Here is a 15,800-nt window from a genome sequence, read left to right as displayed (position 1 = left end):
GGGGAGGGAGGAAAGCGGGTTAGTTCTTGGGTCAAAGAACTTAAACCAAATATCATGTTGACCGGAGGAGCATCCGGGCCAAGGGAACTGGTGCAGGCAGAGGGTGGTAGGGCCCTCCTCCTCCAGGTGGACAAAGGGGCCGGGGCGGGCAGGGCGGCCTCACCTGTCGGAGTGTGTGATGCCTCATGATGCTCTCCTGCTTGCTGACGCTGGCTACGCTGGCCGGAGCGGTGGTGGGGCGAGAGGGTGGCCTGCTGTTGCAGCCGCTGCTCGATCTCCTGGGGAAGGCGGGAGGAGGGAAGACCGTCGCAAACGCCGTGCAGCGAGCCCCACGTTGGGCTCCGCCCCAGGTCCTCCCCCTAGCCCCGGTGGCCTACCCCCCGCCCCCTCAACCTGCCTGCTCCTGCTGCAAGGCCTTGACGAAGGCGTTCTTCAGCCGGTTGGTGTGCTCGGCCTTGAGCGCCTTCTTCTGGTTGGAGGTCATGCACTGCTCGCACAAGATCTTCCCGTTCTTCTCCTGCTTCCAATGGGGGGTGAAGTCCGTGCGGCACTGGGCGCAGACGAAGGGCTCCACTCGGAGGAGGGAGGCACAGCCTTTGCCTGAAAGGGGGGTGGGTGGGTTGGGAGGAGGAGGAGGAGGTGGAAGGGAGAAAAGAGGGGAAGAAGGAGAAGAAGGAGAAGGGGGAGGGGGAGGAAGGGAGTAGCAATATTATGTATATATGTATTTATTTATTTATTGGATTTGTATGCCGCCCTCTCCCAGGACTCGGGGCGGCTCACAACATACCAAGGAACATAACAATACATCTGGAATCCAATTAATAATAATAATAATAATAATAATAATAATAATAATAATAATAACAACAATAAATAATAATTATTATTTTACGATAATTATAAGTGAGTCTTGAGTAGTTTACAAAAGACAAGGAGGGTTAATAATAATAATAATAATAATAATTATTATTATTATTATTATTAACCCTCCTTGTCTTTCGTAAACTACTCAAGACTCACTTATACCGCCAGGCATGGGGGAGTTGAGACACCTTTCCCCCAGGCTTTTTTTTTAATATGTACTTTGTTTTATGTTTGGTATGAATGTGCTGTTTGGTTTTTTAAATAATGATAGGGTTTTATATGCTTTTTTAATATTAGATTTGTTCCACTCCTATATTGTTTTTATTACTGTTCTGAGCCGTCCCGAGTCTGCGGAGAGGGGCGGCATACAAATCCAATAAATAAATAAAATAAATAAATAAATAATAATAATAATTTATTAGATTTGTATGCCGCCCCTCTCCGAAGACTCGGGGTGGCTCACAACACAATACACAATGTACAAATCCAATATTTAAAAAAAAAAAAACAGATTAAAACCCTTATCATAAAAATTAATCACACAACCCAAGCAAAACCATACATAAATCATAGTAGCTACGGAGAATATCAACTTCCCCCAAGCTTGGCGACATAGTTGGGATTTTAGAAGCTTGCGAAAGGCAAGGAGGGTGGGGGCAGTTCTAATCTCTCGGGGGGGGGGAGTTGATTCCAGAGGGTCGGGGCCGCCACAGAGAAGGCTCTTCCCTGGGTCCCGCCAGACAGCATTGCTTAGTCGACGGGACCCGGAGAAGGCCCACTCTGTGGGGACCTAACTGGTCGCTGGGATTCGTGCGGCAGAAGGCGGTCCCTGAGGTAATCTGGTCTGATGCCATGAAGGGCTTTATAGGTCATAACCAACACCTTTGAATTGTTCCCCAATTCAAGTTTGGTTTCATTGGCATCCTTTTACCTTGGCTGTCGATGACGCTCTGGACCACTTCTTCCAGTCCCACCATGTAGATGAACTCGCTGTTGGCCGCGCTGGGCAGGAAGTGCAGCAAGGGGGCGGGGGGCTTGGGGGGCGGGGATCTCCAACAGAGTCTTTTCCAGCTGCTTGCGCAGGGCGAGCTTGGCGGCGGCCTGGGAGTTGGCGGCGTCATTCATGGCGCTGGGGCTGGGCAGGGGGGAGGCCACCCTGTTCACCGTCCCGGGTTGGATGTGGGAGGCGAGGTTCATATAGATGGCGGACGAGCTGGTTCGCTGGCAGGGCACTGCCGAGGAGGACGGCTGGGTGATGCAGAGAGAGAGAGAAGACACAGTTTCAACGTTTGGCCCTGGGTTAGTGGGTGCCGGCCTTGCTTCTCCTGTGCGTTTGCATCCCTTTCTCTCTTCTTTCTGCTTCCATCCCTTTTTTCTCTATTCTCCTTTGTGTTTCCATCCCTTTCTCTTTGTGCTCATTCCCCTTTTGTATTCTTCTATCTTTCTCTCTTCTCCTTTGTGTTTCCATCCCTCTGTCTATTCTCCTGTGCATCCCTTTCTCTCCTTTGTGCTTCCATCCCCTTCTCTATTCTCCTTTGTGCTTCCATCCCTTTTCTCTATTCTCCTGTGCGTTTCGATCCTCTCTCCATTTTCCTGTGCGTTTCCATCCCTTTCTCTCTTCTTTCTGCTTCCACCCCTTTCTCTATTCTCCTTAGTGTTTCCATCCCTTTCTCTATTCTCCTGTGCGTTTCGATCCCTCTCTCCATTTTCCTGTGCGTTTCCATCACTTTCTCTCTTCTTTCTGCTTCCACCCCTTTCTCTATTCTCCTTTGTGTTTCCATCCCTTTCTCTATTCTCCTGTGCGTTTCGATCCCTCTCTTCATTTTCCTGCGCGTTTCCATCCCTTTCTCTCTCCTTAGAGCTTCCATCACCTTCTGTATTCTCCTGTGCGTTTCCATGCCTCTCTCTTCTTTGTATTCCTATTTTTTTCTCTATTCTCCTTTGTGTTTCCATCCCTTTCTCTCCAAACGAGAAGATTACTCACCGGCTGGTAATTGATAGCAGGGTTCATGTTCGGCGTGCTGCTGCGGATCAGGCCTGGTTTGGGAGGGATGCGCTGTCCTTGAAGCTGGGTGGGGTTGGGGGCAATGACGCGCTGGGATATAAGCATGTGGGGAAGGGCGGTGTTGGTGGCCGATCGGATGACACTGTGACCCTGTCCCAAGAAGCAAGAGAAAGGTTACACCTTTAAAGAGCCGGGTGGCTATCACTGGGATCGTTTTCCAACCTCCTGCTCCAAGTCGGCGATGCCAGGACTTGCCAATCCTGAGCCCGCCCAGGTTGGACCCTGCTTAGTCATTAATCGGGCTTTCTTGTCTATGACGGGACTAAAATTCACAGTCTCCTGCTTCCTATCCTGGTGCCCTCACCACTAGGCAAAACTGCCTCTCCTAGAATTTCCTAAAATGTTCAAGAGCTGGACCTCAACTTTTACTTAGACCACCAATCAAAATACAGCAAATACGGTAAGTGAGGCAGTTGTGAAATGAGCTCCACCCTGTTTTACGACCTTCCTTGCCACGGAGTCATTGCAGTTGTTAAGTTAGTAGCATGGTTATTACAACAAACCTGGCTTCCGTATTTGCATGTTGCAATGGTGGTTAAGTGTGAAAAATGGCCACAAGTCACTTTTTTCGGAGCTGTTCTAGTTTCGAATGGTCACTGAACAAACTAGCGTAAACCAAGGACGACCTGATTCCCTTCGCTCGTACTTCTGGGGGGGTGTTTCCATGCGCACCCATTTCTGATCCGCGCTGCCTGCCTGATCTTCAACAGGTGAAGCCCTACATGGAATTACGCAACTCCAGAAACTCGGCAAAACAAGGAGGTTCCCGGGGGAACTGCTCTGGGCCGGTTCAGATTTCACAGGGGTGTGTGTGTGCAAGAATAAGGGAAGGCGTGTAAAATACACGCAATCGGACACCATCAGTGACCGAGCTTTGAAACACGGAACGGAGCGACCCAAAAATTAAAAAAAAAAGCCTTTTGCCCTGGTTAAGATAACCCAAACACTGGTTTCCATCGCTCGTTTCACATTGCGGGTGAAATGAGTCACGCAGTTACAACTGCACTCTCTCGACAACCCGACAACTCCCTCGATAAAGGAAGCCGGTGGATTCATGTCTGGGACAGTGGTGTAAATCCAATTTTTTTTACTACCGGTTCTGTGGGTGTGGGCTTGCTGGGCGTGATGTGGCTTGGTGGGACTGGCAGGGGAAGGATACTGGGAAAATATTTACTGACCCCTCACATCCTGGACACAAACTGTTTCAACTCCTACCCTCAAAATGTCATAACAGAGCCCTGCACACCAAGACAACTAGACAAAAGAACAGTTTTTTTCCGAACGCCATCACTCTGCTAAACAAATAATTCCCTCAACACTGTCAGACTTTCTACTAAATCTGCACTTTTATTCTACTAGTTTTTCTCATCATTCCTACCACCCATTTCCTCCCATGTTGACTGTATGACTGTCACTTGTTGCTTATATCCTAAGATTTTTTATTAATATTGCTTCTTCATTGCTTATTTGACCCCTATGACAATCATTAAGTGTCGTACCACATGATTCTTGACAAAAGTATATTTTATTTTATGTACGTTGAGAGCATATGCACCAAGACAAATTCCTTGTGTGTCCAATCATACCCGGCCAATAAAAATTCTATTCTATTCTATTTTGGGGCCAGCCAGACGTGGTATTTGCCGGTCCAAAATGTCCACTACTGAATTATCCAAAATTTCCATAACCGGTTGTCTGAACTACTCAAAATTGCCACTACTGGTTCCCTAAACTATTCAAAATTTCCGCTACCGGTTCTCCATAGTGCTCACAATTTTTGCTAGCAGTTCTCCTGAGTTACTCGAAATTTTTGCTACAAGTTCTCTTAACTACTCAAAATGTCCACTGCCGGCTCTCCAGAACCCATTAGAACCTCTTGAATTTCATCCCAGTCTTGGGGACGGGGACGGGGGGAGTTGTCCCTTACCTGTAATGTTCGGAGGTTTTGGGGCTCAACCCCTTGAACTCCAGGTCGGGAGGGGAGTTTGGACAGAGCCTGCTGTCCGACATGGGCAGGAGATGGCTGGACTATAGACGCTGCATTCTGGACAACCGGATTCTGGCCAAGGGCGGAAAGAAAGAGAAAGGGGTTGATGAGAAACAAAAATATATGAGATTAAAAAAGAAAGAGGGACATTTCTTGGAGAATCTTCGAGAAAATATAATTTTTTCTTGATCAGCTCATGGGAGGAAGGGGGGGGGGGTAATGGGTGATCCTACCCACCTGGCCGGGGAGAATTTTCCTGGCAAGAGGGGAGAAAGTAAGAGTTAGGTGTCCAGGCGGTTTTCAGCTAAACCACGGTTCTCCAAACTTTAAGCCTGGTAGACTTCAACTCCCAGGATTGACCAGCCAGCGTGGAGGGGGAATATTGGGAGTTGAAATCCAGTGTGCTTTTCCGCGCCGTCTTCCGGAACTATTGACGGGAAGAGAGGCCCGACCGACCGACGCTCGTCGACTCACCTTCTGAACCACGTTCTCCTTCTGCAGCTGGCTTTGCCGTAGCTTCTTCAGCAGCACCAGCCGGGCTTCCTCTAACCGCAACTCGTCCCGCAGCTGTTTGATGAGCTGCTGCCTCTCCTCGACCCCTTTGCCCTGCCGGAAAGGAGACCAAGAGGTGAGGACGGAGTGCTCCGTTGGCCCTCGGCAGAGAGGGATCTCGCCGGTCAGGGCGCCAAGCCGGCCTCCCCTTTTAAGAGGGGCCGACGCGGGCAAGCCGCCATCCTCGGTGCGCTCTCGCGGACGATGCCCGCTGCATTCTTCCCGCCCCCTTGCTGTACCTTGAACATTTCCAGATTGGCTGCCTTCAGCCGTTCCTCCATGCGGGAGCTGGATCGAGGGCTGGAGGCTTCGTTGTCGGAGAGGACGATGATGTCCGGAGAAGGGGTGAGACGCCCCCTGTCTTGATCGCTGCTGATTTCAGAAAGGGGAAGGGGGGGGAGAAAAGCCAGATTGAGTGGGGGGCTTTTACCCCCGAAGGCCACCACTCTGCTTAACAACTAATTCCCACAACACTGTCAAATAATTTCCTAAAACTGTATTACTATTCTTCTTCTCTTCCTTACTGGTATCTGTCTCTTCCCACTTATTTTATAATCATGTTCCTTGCATTTTTCAGTTAAGTTGTTTTTGTTTCCATTCATTCATTCATTCATTCATTTATTGGATTTGTATGCCGCCCCTCTCTGGAGACTCAGGGCGGCTAACAGCGACCATAAAACAGTGTACAATAGTAATTTGGTATTAGAAATGATTAAAAACGCATTAATATAAAAACCAAACATACATACATACATACCATGCATAGAATTGTAAAGGTCTAGGGGGAAAGAGGATCTCAATTCCCCCATGCCTGGCGGCAGAGGTGGGTATGATTTGATAACTTTTTCATAATCTTGACTATCACTAAGTGTTGAATCTTTTTATTATTGATGAATGTATACTGCTCAAAAAAATAATAAAGGGAATACTTAAACAACACAATATAACTCCAAGTAAATCAAACTTCTGTGAAATCAAACTGTCCACTTAGGAAGCGACACTGATTGACCATCAATTTCACCTGCTGTTGTGCACACTCAACTTTGTACAGAACAAAGTATTCAATGAGAATATTTCATTCATTCGGATCTAGGATGTGTTCTTGGAGTGTTCCCTTTATTTTTTGGAGCAGTGTATTTTATTCTCCTTATGTACACTGAGAGCATATACACCTAAGACAAATTCCTTGTGTGTCCAATCACACTTGGCCAATAAAGAATCCTATTCTATTCTATTTTTCATTTTTCAATTTACAAATCAATAAGCATTTTTAACAGTACTGTGTTATATGGTTCATATGGTTATTCACTTTTATTTCTGTACATCTTTATTTCCCTATATGAACCAATTGTATCACTTATTCTACACCTCATAAAATTCTGTCTCTTCTTCGCCTTTCATTCCCAATGTAAAGTTGTGTATCTCTGCACGTTCCAGCATCTTGTATATTATCCTTTCACTGCTTGGTATGTTTTCAGGTATCCAAAATTGGGCGTCTACAATTCTTGCTGTGGTTACTATATGTAAAATGATGTACAGTGTTCCCTCAATTTTCGCGGGTTCGAACTTCGCGGAAAGTCTATACCACGGTTTTTCAAAAATATTAATTAAAAAAATACTTTGCTGGTTTTTTCGCTATGCCACGGTTTTTCCCACCCGATGACGTCATATGTCATCGCCAAACTTTCGTCTGCCTTTAATAAATATTTTTTTTTAATAAACTTTAATAAATAAACATGGTGAGTAATAATCTGAATAGTTGCTAAGGGAATGGGAAATTGCAATTTAGGGGTTTAAAGGGTTAAGGGAAGGCTTGGGATACTGTTCATAGCCAAAAATAGTGTACAGTGTTCCCTCAATTTTCACGGGGGAAGCGTTCCAAGACCGCCCGCGAAAGTCGAATTTCCGCGAAGTAGAGATGCGGAAGTAAATACAGTATTTTTGGCTATGAACAGTATCACAAGCCTTCCCTTAACACTTTAAACCCCTAAATTGCAATTTCCCATTCCCTTAGCAACCATTTAGATTATTACTCACCATGTTTATTTATTAAAGTTTATTAAAAAATATATTTATTAAAGGCGGATGAAAGTTTGGTGATGACATATGACATCATCGGGCAGGAAAAACCGTGGTATTTGGGAAAAACCCGCGAAGTATTTTTTAATTAATATTTTTGAAAAACCGTGGTATAGACTTTTCGCAAAGTTCGAACCCGCGGAAATCGAGGGAACACTGTATTTACTTCCGCATCTCTACTTCGCGGAAATTCGACTTTCGCGGGCCGTCTCAGAACGCATCCCCTGCGAAAAGCGAGGGAACACTGTAGTTGAGTTTTTTCTTTATTTTTGGGTTATTTATTTACAATCAAAAGAGTTCAGATTTAAATTCTAATTGTTCTCCTATAATCTCCTGTAGCCGTCTCCTTATCCGTTCCCAATAGTTCTTTTCTTTGGGACATTGCCACCACATGTGACAATGTGATTAAATTTCCATCCTTACTTTTGCATTTCCAGCAATCCAGCTTCATATTTCTATACATTTTTGCTAGTATTTCTATACATTTTTGCTAGTCTCACTGGCATTAAATGCCACCTATAAAGCATTTTATATTCATTTTCTTTAAATGCAGTTGATAGTGTTAATTTACACTTCTTGTTCCATATTCTTTCCCATTCCTCTAAACACCCTTTCATTATCTAATTTTATCCAATCCCTAATTTATTTATTTATTTTTTTTTTTTTATTTATTTATTGGATTTGTATGTCGCCCCTCTCCGTAGACTCGGGGCGACTAACAACAGTGGTAAAAACAACATGCAACAATCCAATACTAAAACAGCTAAAAACCCTTATTTTAAAAACCAATCATACATACAAACATACCATTTATTATTTATTTATTATTTATTATTTAGATTTGTATGCCGCCCCTCTCCGCAGACTCGGGGCGGCTCACAACAAAGTGAAAAAACAATGTACAACAAATCTAAATTACTGTTTATTTAAAATTGTATAAATTGTAAAGGCCTAGGGGGAAAGAATATCTCAGTTCCCCCATGCCTGACAACAGAGGTGGGTTTTAAGGAGCTTGCGAAAGGCAAGGAGGGTGGGGGCTATTCTAATCTCTGGGGGGAGTTGGTTCCAGAGGGCCGGGGCCGCCACAGAGAAGGCTCTTCCCCTGGGTCCTGTTGCTTGATGATAAAATTCCCATTTTGGAATTCCAAAGCAACCTCTGCTTTTATTATCTTGTAATACCTTCATGTTTATCCATGCTTTCCTACCCTGCCAAATAAATAAATTCCTGGACAGAAGCCTATATATCTCTTATGCCAATAGAAGGAACAGATCTCAAAACAAACCCTCCGGCACCGAAATCTCTACTAATATCCCAGATAAAATTTTGATAGGACAGGAGGACAGACAGATTGCTAAAATTTACCAACAATTCCTTGAACAAGACAGGATGGAAGACATAGTTAAAAACCCTATGACAGCTTGGGCCAAAAATGTCCAGCACAATATACATTTAGCGGATTGGGAGAGATCATAGAATGCAATTTCTAAAATCACACTGTCAGCAGCATATAAAGAAAACTTTTACAAACTTTTCTATAGATGGTACATGCCCCCATCAAGGCTAGCAAAGATTTACCCGACACTACAAGACACTTGCTGGAAATGTAAAAAACAAAAAGGTTCCTTTTTTTCATATGTGGTGGTCCTGCCCTAAAATTCAAACAAATAAAAAAGTCTGTTCTGTTCTGTTCTAACCTAACCTAACCTAACTTATTTATTTATTTATTTATTCATTCATTCATTCATTAGTCCAATACACAAATACATAGGAAGAAAAATAGACATGTAGTAATATATAAGGGTAAAAGTGAACTTAGAGGAGAGGATATATGAAAGGAAGAGAATATATATGATAGGTGAGAGAAAGGAAAGACAATTGGACAGGGGACGAAAGCCACACTTATGTAAGCCCCTTACTGGCCTCTTAGGAACCTGGAGAGGTCAATCGTGGAGAGTCTAAGGGAGAAATGTTGGGGGTTAGGGGTTGACACAATTGAGTCCGGTAATGAGTTCCACGCTTCGACAACTCGATTGTTGAAATCTAACCTAACCTAACCTAAACTGACCTAAGAAAGTTTTCTGTTACACAGCTGGACCCACTAAGGTCATCGGAGAAGGTAAAGGGGGGGATTGTGTGACATCAAGGGACCACATAGATTTGCAGACTTTTCACGACCCAATTAGGTAACATGATCAGTGCTAGAAAGGGAGGGGTTTGCAAAGAGGGGGAAGGCGACTGTGGGGTCCCTTGGTGCTCTCGGAGCCGGGTGGTTTTCTCCCAGATGTTTCACGACCCGACTAGGTAACATCATCCATGCTATACATTCTCCAAGGTTTAAATGCATCCAAACTCTTCCCACCTCCCATCAAGCCTAGGGTGGCGTCACCCACACCAGTGGGCGCTCTATGGCCCTACTTGAACCGAGCAGAAAACTGCCTTTGGTGTAAATCAAGTCAAATCTTGGAAAAGTCGCCAGGGCCTCTCGCCGGCCATCAAATGCCGGTTTGTCGGCTTTTTATAGCATTTCCCGAGCTATTTTCCGCCTCATCTGTGCTCTGACCCCAGCTGGGATACTCGATTACATAAGCCCATGTGAATGAACAGCCTGAATGCCTGCCCACCTACCCAGCCGAGGGCACAGGGGATTCCCCCCTCCCCCTGTTTGCAATAGAATAGGGCTGGGACTTAGGCAGTGGAACCCTCGGTCTGCCCTAGCCAAGTCCTGGAACTCAGTCTAGGTAAAGTACAAAGAAAGAGATTGAGAATTTAGTAAACTAAAAACCCTATCATAATTAAAAACCAAACAGCACATACATACCAAACATAAATTATAATAAGCCTGGGGGAAAGGTGTCTCAAATCCCCCATGCCTGGCGGTATAGGTGGGTCTTAAGTAGTTTACGGAAGACAAGGAGGGTGGGAGCAGTTCTAATCTCCGGGGGGAGTTGATTCCAGAGGGCCGGGGCCGCCACAGAGAAGGCTCTTCCCCTGGGGCCCGGCAGACGACATTGTTTAGTCGACGGGACCCGGAGAAGGCCAACTCTGTGGGACCTTATCGGCCGCTGGGATTCGTGCGGTAGCAGGCGGTTCCGGAGGTACTCTGGTCCAATGCCATGTAGGGCTTTATAGGTCATGACCAACACTTTGAATTGTGACCGGAAACTGATCGGCAGCCAATGCAGGCCACGGAGTGTTGTAGATATGACTAACCAGTCTAGGAAAAAGAAGAAGTAGGAGGGACATGATAGCAGCATTCCAGGATTTGAGAAGCTGCCAACAATGAAGAGGTGGTCAAATCAAACCACCAGAGAGCAGGACAAGAAATAGGGGTTGGAAACTAAGCAAAGGGAGAAGCAACCTGGAATTAAGGAGAAACTTCCTAATGGTGAGGACAACTAGCCCGTGGAACGGCTCGTGGGTGCTTCACAGTAGTGACGTCCAATTTCTTTTTTTACTACTATGGGCTTGGCTTGGTGAGCGTGGCAGGGGAAGGATACTGCAAAAAATCTCCTATAGCCATCTCCTTAGCTGTCCCCAATAGTTCTTCCCTTTGGGACATTGCCACCACATGTGATCAAAAGTTCCAGCCTTACTTAGAAACATAGAAGACTGACGGCAGAAAAAGACCTCGTGGTCCATCTAGTCTGCCCTTATACTATTTTCTGTATTTTATCTTAGGATGGATCTATGTTTATCCCAGGCATGTTTACATTCAGTTACTGTGGATTTACCAACCACGTCTGCTGGAAGTTTGTTCCAAGGATCTACTACTCTTTCAGTGAAATAATATTTTCTCACATTGCTTTTGATCTTTCCCCCAACTAACTTCAGATTGTGCCCCCTTGTTCTTGTGTTCACTTTCCTATTAAAAACACTTCCCTCCTGAACCTTATTTAACCCTTTCACATATTTAAATGTTTCGATCGTGTCCCCCCTTTTCCTTCTGTCCTCCAGACTATACAGATTGAGTTCATGAAGTCTTTCCTGATACGTTTTATGCATAAGACCTTCCACCATTCTTGTAGCCCATCTTTGGACCCGTTCAAATTTGTCAATATCTTTTTGTAGGTGAGGTCTCCAGAACTGAACACAGTATTCCAAATGCGGTCTCACTTTTGCATTCCCAGCAATCCACGGTTTCATATTTCCATATACATTTTTGCTCTCACTGGAGGTTTTTAAGAATCTAGAGACCGTCATTGGTCTGACATAGTGTAGGTTCTCCTCCTTGAGCAAGGGGGCTGAAGGAGAAGACCCACAAGGTCCCTTCCTACTCTGTTCCGACGCGACAGTAGACAAGACTCTAAGAGGAAAATAGGTTCTTGCTGAGGGGTCTGGTGGATAAGGGCAGAATTCTCGGCCGAATGCCCATGGAAGGAGCCTTGAGGTCCGAACGCTGACACAAGATACCTGAATTCCATGGTCATTTCGGCCAGGTGCGCCCCTCCCAGAGGAAGAGTCCGCAGAGAACCAAGCCAAATGGAGAGCGGGAGGGAAATCAATGGACACCAGAGAGGCGGACGGCCCACTTCCTGTCGCTTGGAGACGGAGGATGCAACCCGGTGGTTGCATTGTGACATCACACAGAGGGGAGGGTCACAGGCAGGGGGTTTTGTGGGCCAAGGGAACCCCCTCCCGATCCACAGAGACGGACGGAAAGGGCCCTCTTCTCACAATTCCCTCCACCTTAAGAAGATTCTATTTCCTAAAGGGAAGAAGGGAAATGAAATGGTCATCGGGGATGGTCAGTCAGTGGCCTGGCCTATCTCCAGATGAGTTGGGAAGAAGGGGTGGGTGGCAAGACTGAACTTCGCGGAGGGTGAGGTCTTCTTCCCCTGAAGGAATTCTAGCTGCCCGGGAAGACTTGGTTGAACCCGGAGATCTTAAGCTTCTTCTTCATAACCATCATCTACTGTCCTTCATGCTATGTGAGAAAGACCTTGAGGGACAAGGCAAAGAAATGCTATATAGCAGTGTTTCCCAACCTTGGCAACTTGAAGATATTTGGACTTCAACTTCCAGAATTCCCCAGCCAGCATTTGCTGGCTGGGGAATTCTGGGAGTTGAAGTCCAAATATCTTCAAGTTGCCAAGGTTGGGAAACACTGCTATATAGGAACAATCAGATAAGGGACGGTAGAGCCCAGAGCTGCGTAAGGGATGGAAGAGGGGGGGGAAAAAGACTCAGAAGGGACTCTCCAAAACTTTTGAAGCTCTAAAGGAGAGCGTGGGAGAATTGCGCTATCAAGTCTTGCAAGATTCTGTTGATGTAGCCCTACAATGAAGTAGAATTAGATCATTTCCTGTCTGGTTTTCCCCCCGGGGAAGGGTGGCATAGGGTTCTCAGGGGGTTAAGACACTGGGCTCGGCTGGAAAGTTGGCAGACCAGGTTTGAAACCCAAGTGCCATGCGATGGGGTGAGCCCCCATTCTTGCCCCAGTAGATAAATAAGTACTTCGGTGGGAAGGAAACAGTGATGCGAGAAATCGGGCTACATGACCGAGGGAATCTCTTTGGACAGCGCACCTCTCCAGAGTGGATAACAACTAACGAAGTAAAATTACCAACTGTTGTGGTTTGTTGCTGGAGATCTTGCCTCTTAATCAGGAGGTTCTGAGTTCGATCCTAGCCGTAGAGGCAGATGTAAAGGTCTCCTGCTTGGGTTGGGCTAGATGACCTGCGAGGGCCCTTCCAACTGTTTAATCTGATGAAGTCCAACTTAGAAACATAGAAACATAGAAGACTGACAGCAGAAAAAGACCTCATGGTCCATCTAGTCTGCCCTTATACTATTTTGTATTATTTTATCTTAGGATGGATCTATGCTTATCCCAGGCATGTTTCAATTCAGTTCCTGTGGATTTACCAATCACGTCTGCTGGAAGTTGATTCCTAGTTTTGGCCTCAAGTCTCATGCCATAAAGCTCAACCCCTTCCTCTCAACTCAGCCCCCTCCTCACCCAAAAGGACCCTATCGCAGCTCATAGGTTTCACTGACGCGCAGCTGAGAGAGAGAGAGAGAGGATGACCAACCAGCAGAGGCGGTGGGGCAGATGGCAAGCAGACAAGCCTGGATTGTCACCAGCAAACCGAGCAAGATCCGAGGGGGTTCTGCCTTGGCGACGCTGCTCGCCCGCCTACGGCTGACAACTTGTCCCTTTGCCATCTGAACGCGCGCGTGCGGGTGAGTCAGGAATTCACAGCTGACGCCCGGGACCCTGTTAAACCTTGGTCTGATGGATGCCTGTGACGACCCCCGTGTCGTTGTCTCATAGCACGGGTTCTCTAGACCCCCCCGAGGCTGAAAGCAGTACATGTAATGGACCCCTGACCCTTCTCTCCTCCTCCCTGTTGGGACCAGCGCTTGGGAGAAGATTAGAAGCTGGAATTGGGTTGGAATCCTTCCAAAACAACCACGATATTTATCGAGCTGGGGAACAGCGTTATCTAAAGGAGAACTAAGGCACTTCAGCTCTTCTCCGCTTCCACTCGCCTCGCTTATTAAAGCCGATTTAATTAATTTTAACACATTAACATAATTCTATTAAAGGAGGTCAGGAGAGGGCGGCTTCTGTGGCGGTTTCGCATGTTCCATCATTTCGTGGGAGACAGTCGTGATTAAGGGGTGTGGGAATAAGGGACTTTTCATGATGCCACAATGCTTCCGAGACATAAGCGGGCGGTACGCTAACCCTGGTTTAAGGAGAATTAAAACCACAGGCAACCAATCAGATTCCTGTTCCCCGGTTTTACTTCCCCATAGAATACTCCTAAGAGCTAATAAATGAGAACAACCCACCCCCCTTTCAGTGTTTCCCAACCTTAACAACTGGAAGACATGTGGAATTCTGGGAGTTGAAGTCCACATTCCTTCAAGTAGTATTCTGAGCAGAGACAGGTTACAAGCGGTGTGCCACAAGGGTCTGTTCTGGGTCCTATTCTTTTTAATATGTTTGTGAGTGACATAGGGGAAGGTTTGGTAGGGAAGGTTTGCCTATTTGCCGATGACTCTAAAGTGTGCAATAGGGTTGATATTCCTGGAGGCGTCTGTAATATGGTAAATGATTTAGCTTTACTAGATAAATGGTCAAAGCAATGGAAACTGCAGTTTAATGTTTCCAAATGTAAAATAATGCACTTGGGGAAAAGGAATCCTCAATCTGAGTATTGTATTGGCAGTTCTGTGTTAGCAAAAACTCCAGAAGAGAAGGATTTAGGGGTAGTGATTTCTGACTCTCAAAATGGGGGAACAGTGCAGTCAGGCGGTAGGAAAAGCAAGTAGGATGCTTGGCTGCATACCTAGAGGTATAACAAACAGGAAGACGGAGATTATGATCCCGCTATATAGAGTGCTGGTGAGACCACATTTGGAATAATACTGTGTCCAGTTCTGGAGACCTCACCTACAAAAATATATTGACAAAATTGAACGGGTCCAAAGACGGGCTACAAGAATGGTGGAAGGTCTTAAGCATAAAACGTATCAGGAAAGACTTCATGAACTCAATCTGTATAGTCTGGAGGACAGAAGGAAAAGGGGGGACATGATCGAAACATTTAAATATGTGAAAGGGTTAAATAAGGTTCAGGAGGGAAGTGTTTTTAATAGGAAAGTGAACACAAGAACAAGGGGACACAATCTGAAGTTAGTTGGGGGAAAGATCAAAAGCAACGTGAGAAAATATTATTTCACTGAAAGAGTAGTAGATCCTTGGAACAAACTTCCAGCAGACGTGGTTGGTAAATCCACAGTAACTGAATTTAAACATGCCTGGGATAAACATAGATCCATTGTAAGATAAAATACAGGAAATAGCATAAGGGCAGACTAGATGGACCAGGAGGTCTTTTTCTGCCGTCAGACTTCTATGTTTCTATGTTGCTAAGTTGAAAAACATTACTCAAACTTTCTAGACTTCAAGCCTTCGCGCTGGTCAAGATGGCATGGTTTGTTGACTTGTCCTGAATCCTGAGGCATTCTGGGAGACGGGTCCTTCTAAAACTTGAAGTGTTCATACCACTTTATAAAGGCCTTGGTAAGGCCAGGCTTGGAATACTGGGTTCAGTTTTGGTCACCACAATATAAGAAAGATGTTAAAGACTCTGGAAAGAGTGCGGGGAAGAGCGAAAAAGAGGATTAGGGGACTGGAGGCTTAAACTGGGTTTATGTCTAATTTAATGAAAAGAAGGACCAGGGGAGACAAGGTAGCAGCCTTCCAACATCTCAGGGGCTGCCACGAAGAAGAGGGAGTC

General features: G+C 45.7%; 1 protein-coding gene across 1 annotated transcript in view; it reads right to left on the bottom strand.

The window, feature by feature from the left end:
• Window positions 1-15,800, bottom strand: part of GATAD2B (GATA zinc finger domain containing 2B) — a 45,813-nt gene that overhangs the window by 2,893 nt on the left and 27,120 nt on the right. The window contains 9 exon segments of the mRNA XM_070766740.1: window positions 164-238; window positions 240-278; window positions 398-600; window positions 1,796-1,910; window positions 1,912-2,112; window positions 2,849-3,019; window positions 4,857-4,988; window positions 5,391-5,522; window positions 5,708-5,837. Of these exon segments, the coding sequence (XP_070622841.1) occupies window positions 164-238; window positions 240-278; window positions 398-600; window positions 1,796-1,910; window positions 1,912-2,112; window positions 2,849-3,019; window positions 4,857-4,988; window positions 5,391-5,522; window positions 5,708-5,837 (1,198 nt within the window).

Source organism: Erythrolamprus reginae, chromosome 13, assembly GCF_031021105.1.
Source record: "Erythrolamprus reginae isolate rEryReg1 chromosome 13, rEryReg1.hap1, whole genome shotgun sequence".
Lineage (NCBI taxonomy): Eukaryota > Metazoa > Chordata > Lepidosauria > Squamata > Dipsadidae > Erythrolamprus > Erythrolamprus reginae.
The sequence above is the reverse complement of the archived record's forward strand: the minus strand, read 5'-3'. Positions and strand labels throughout refer to the sequence as shown.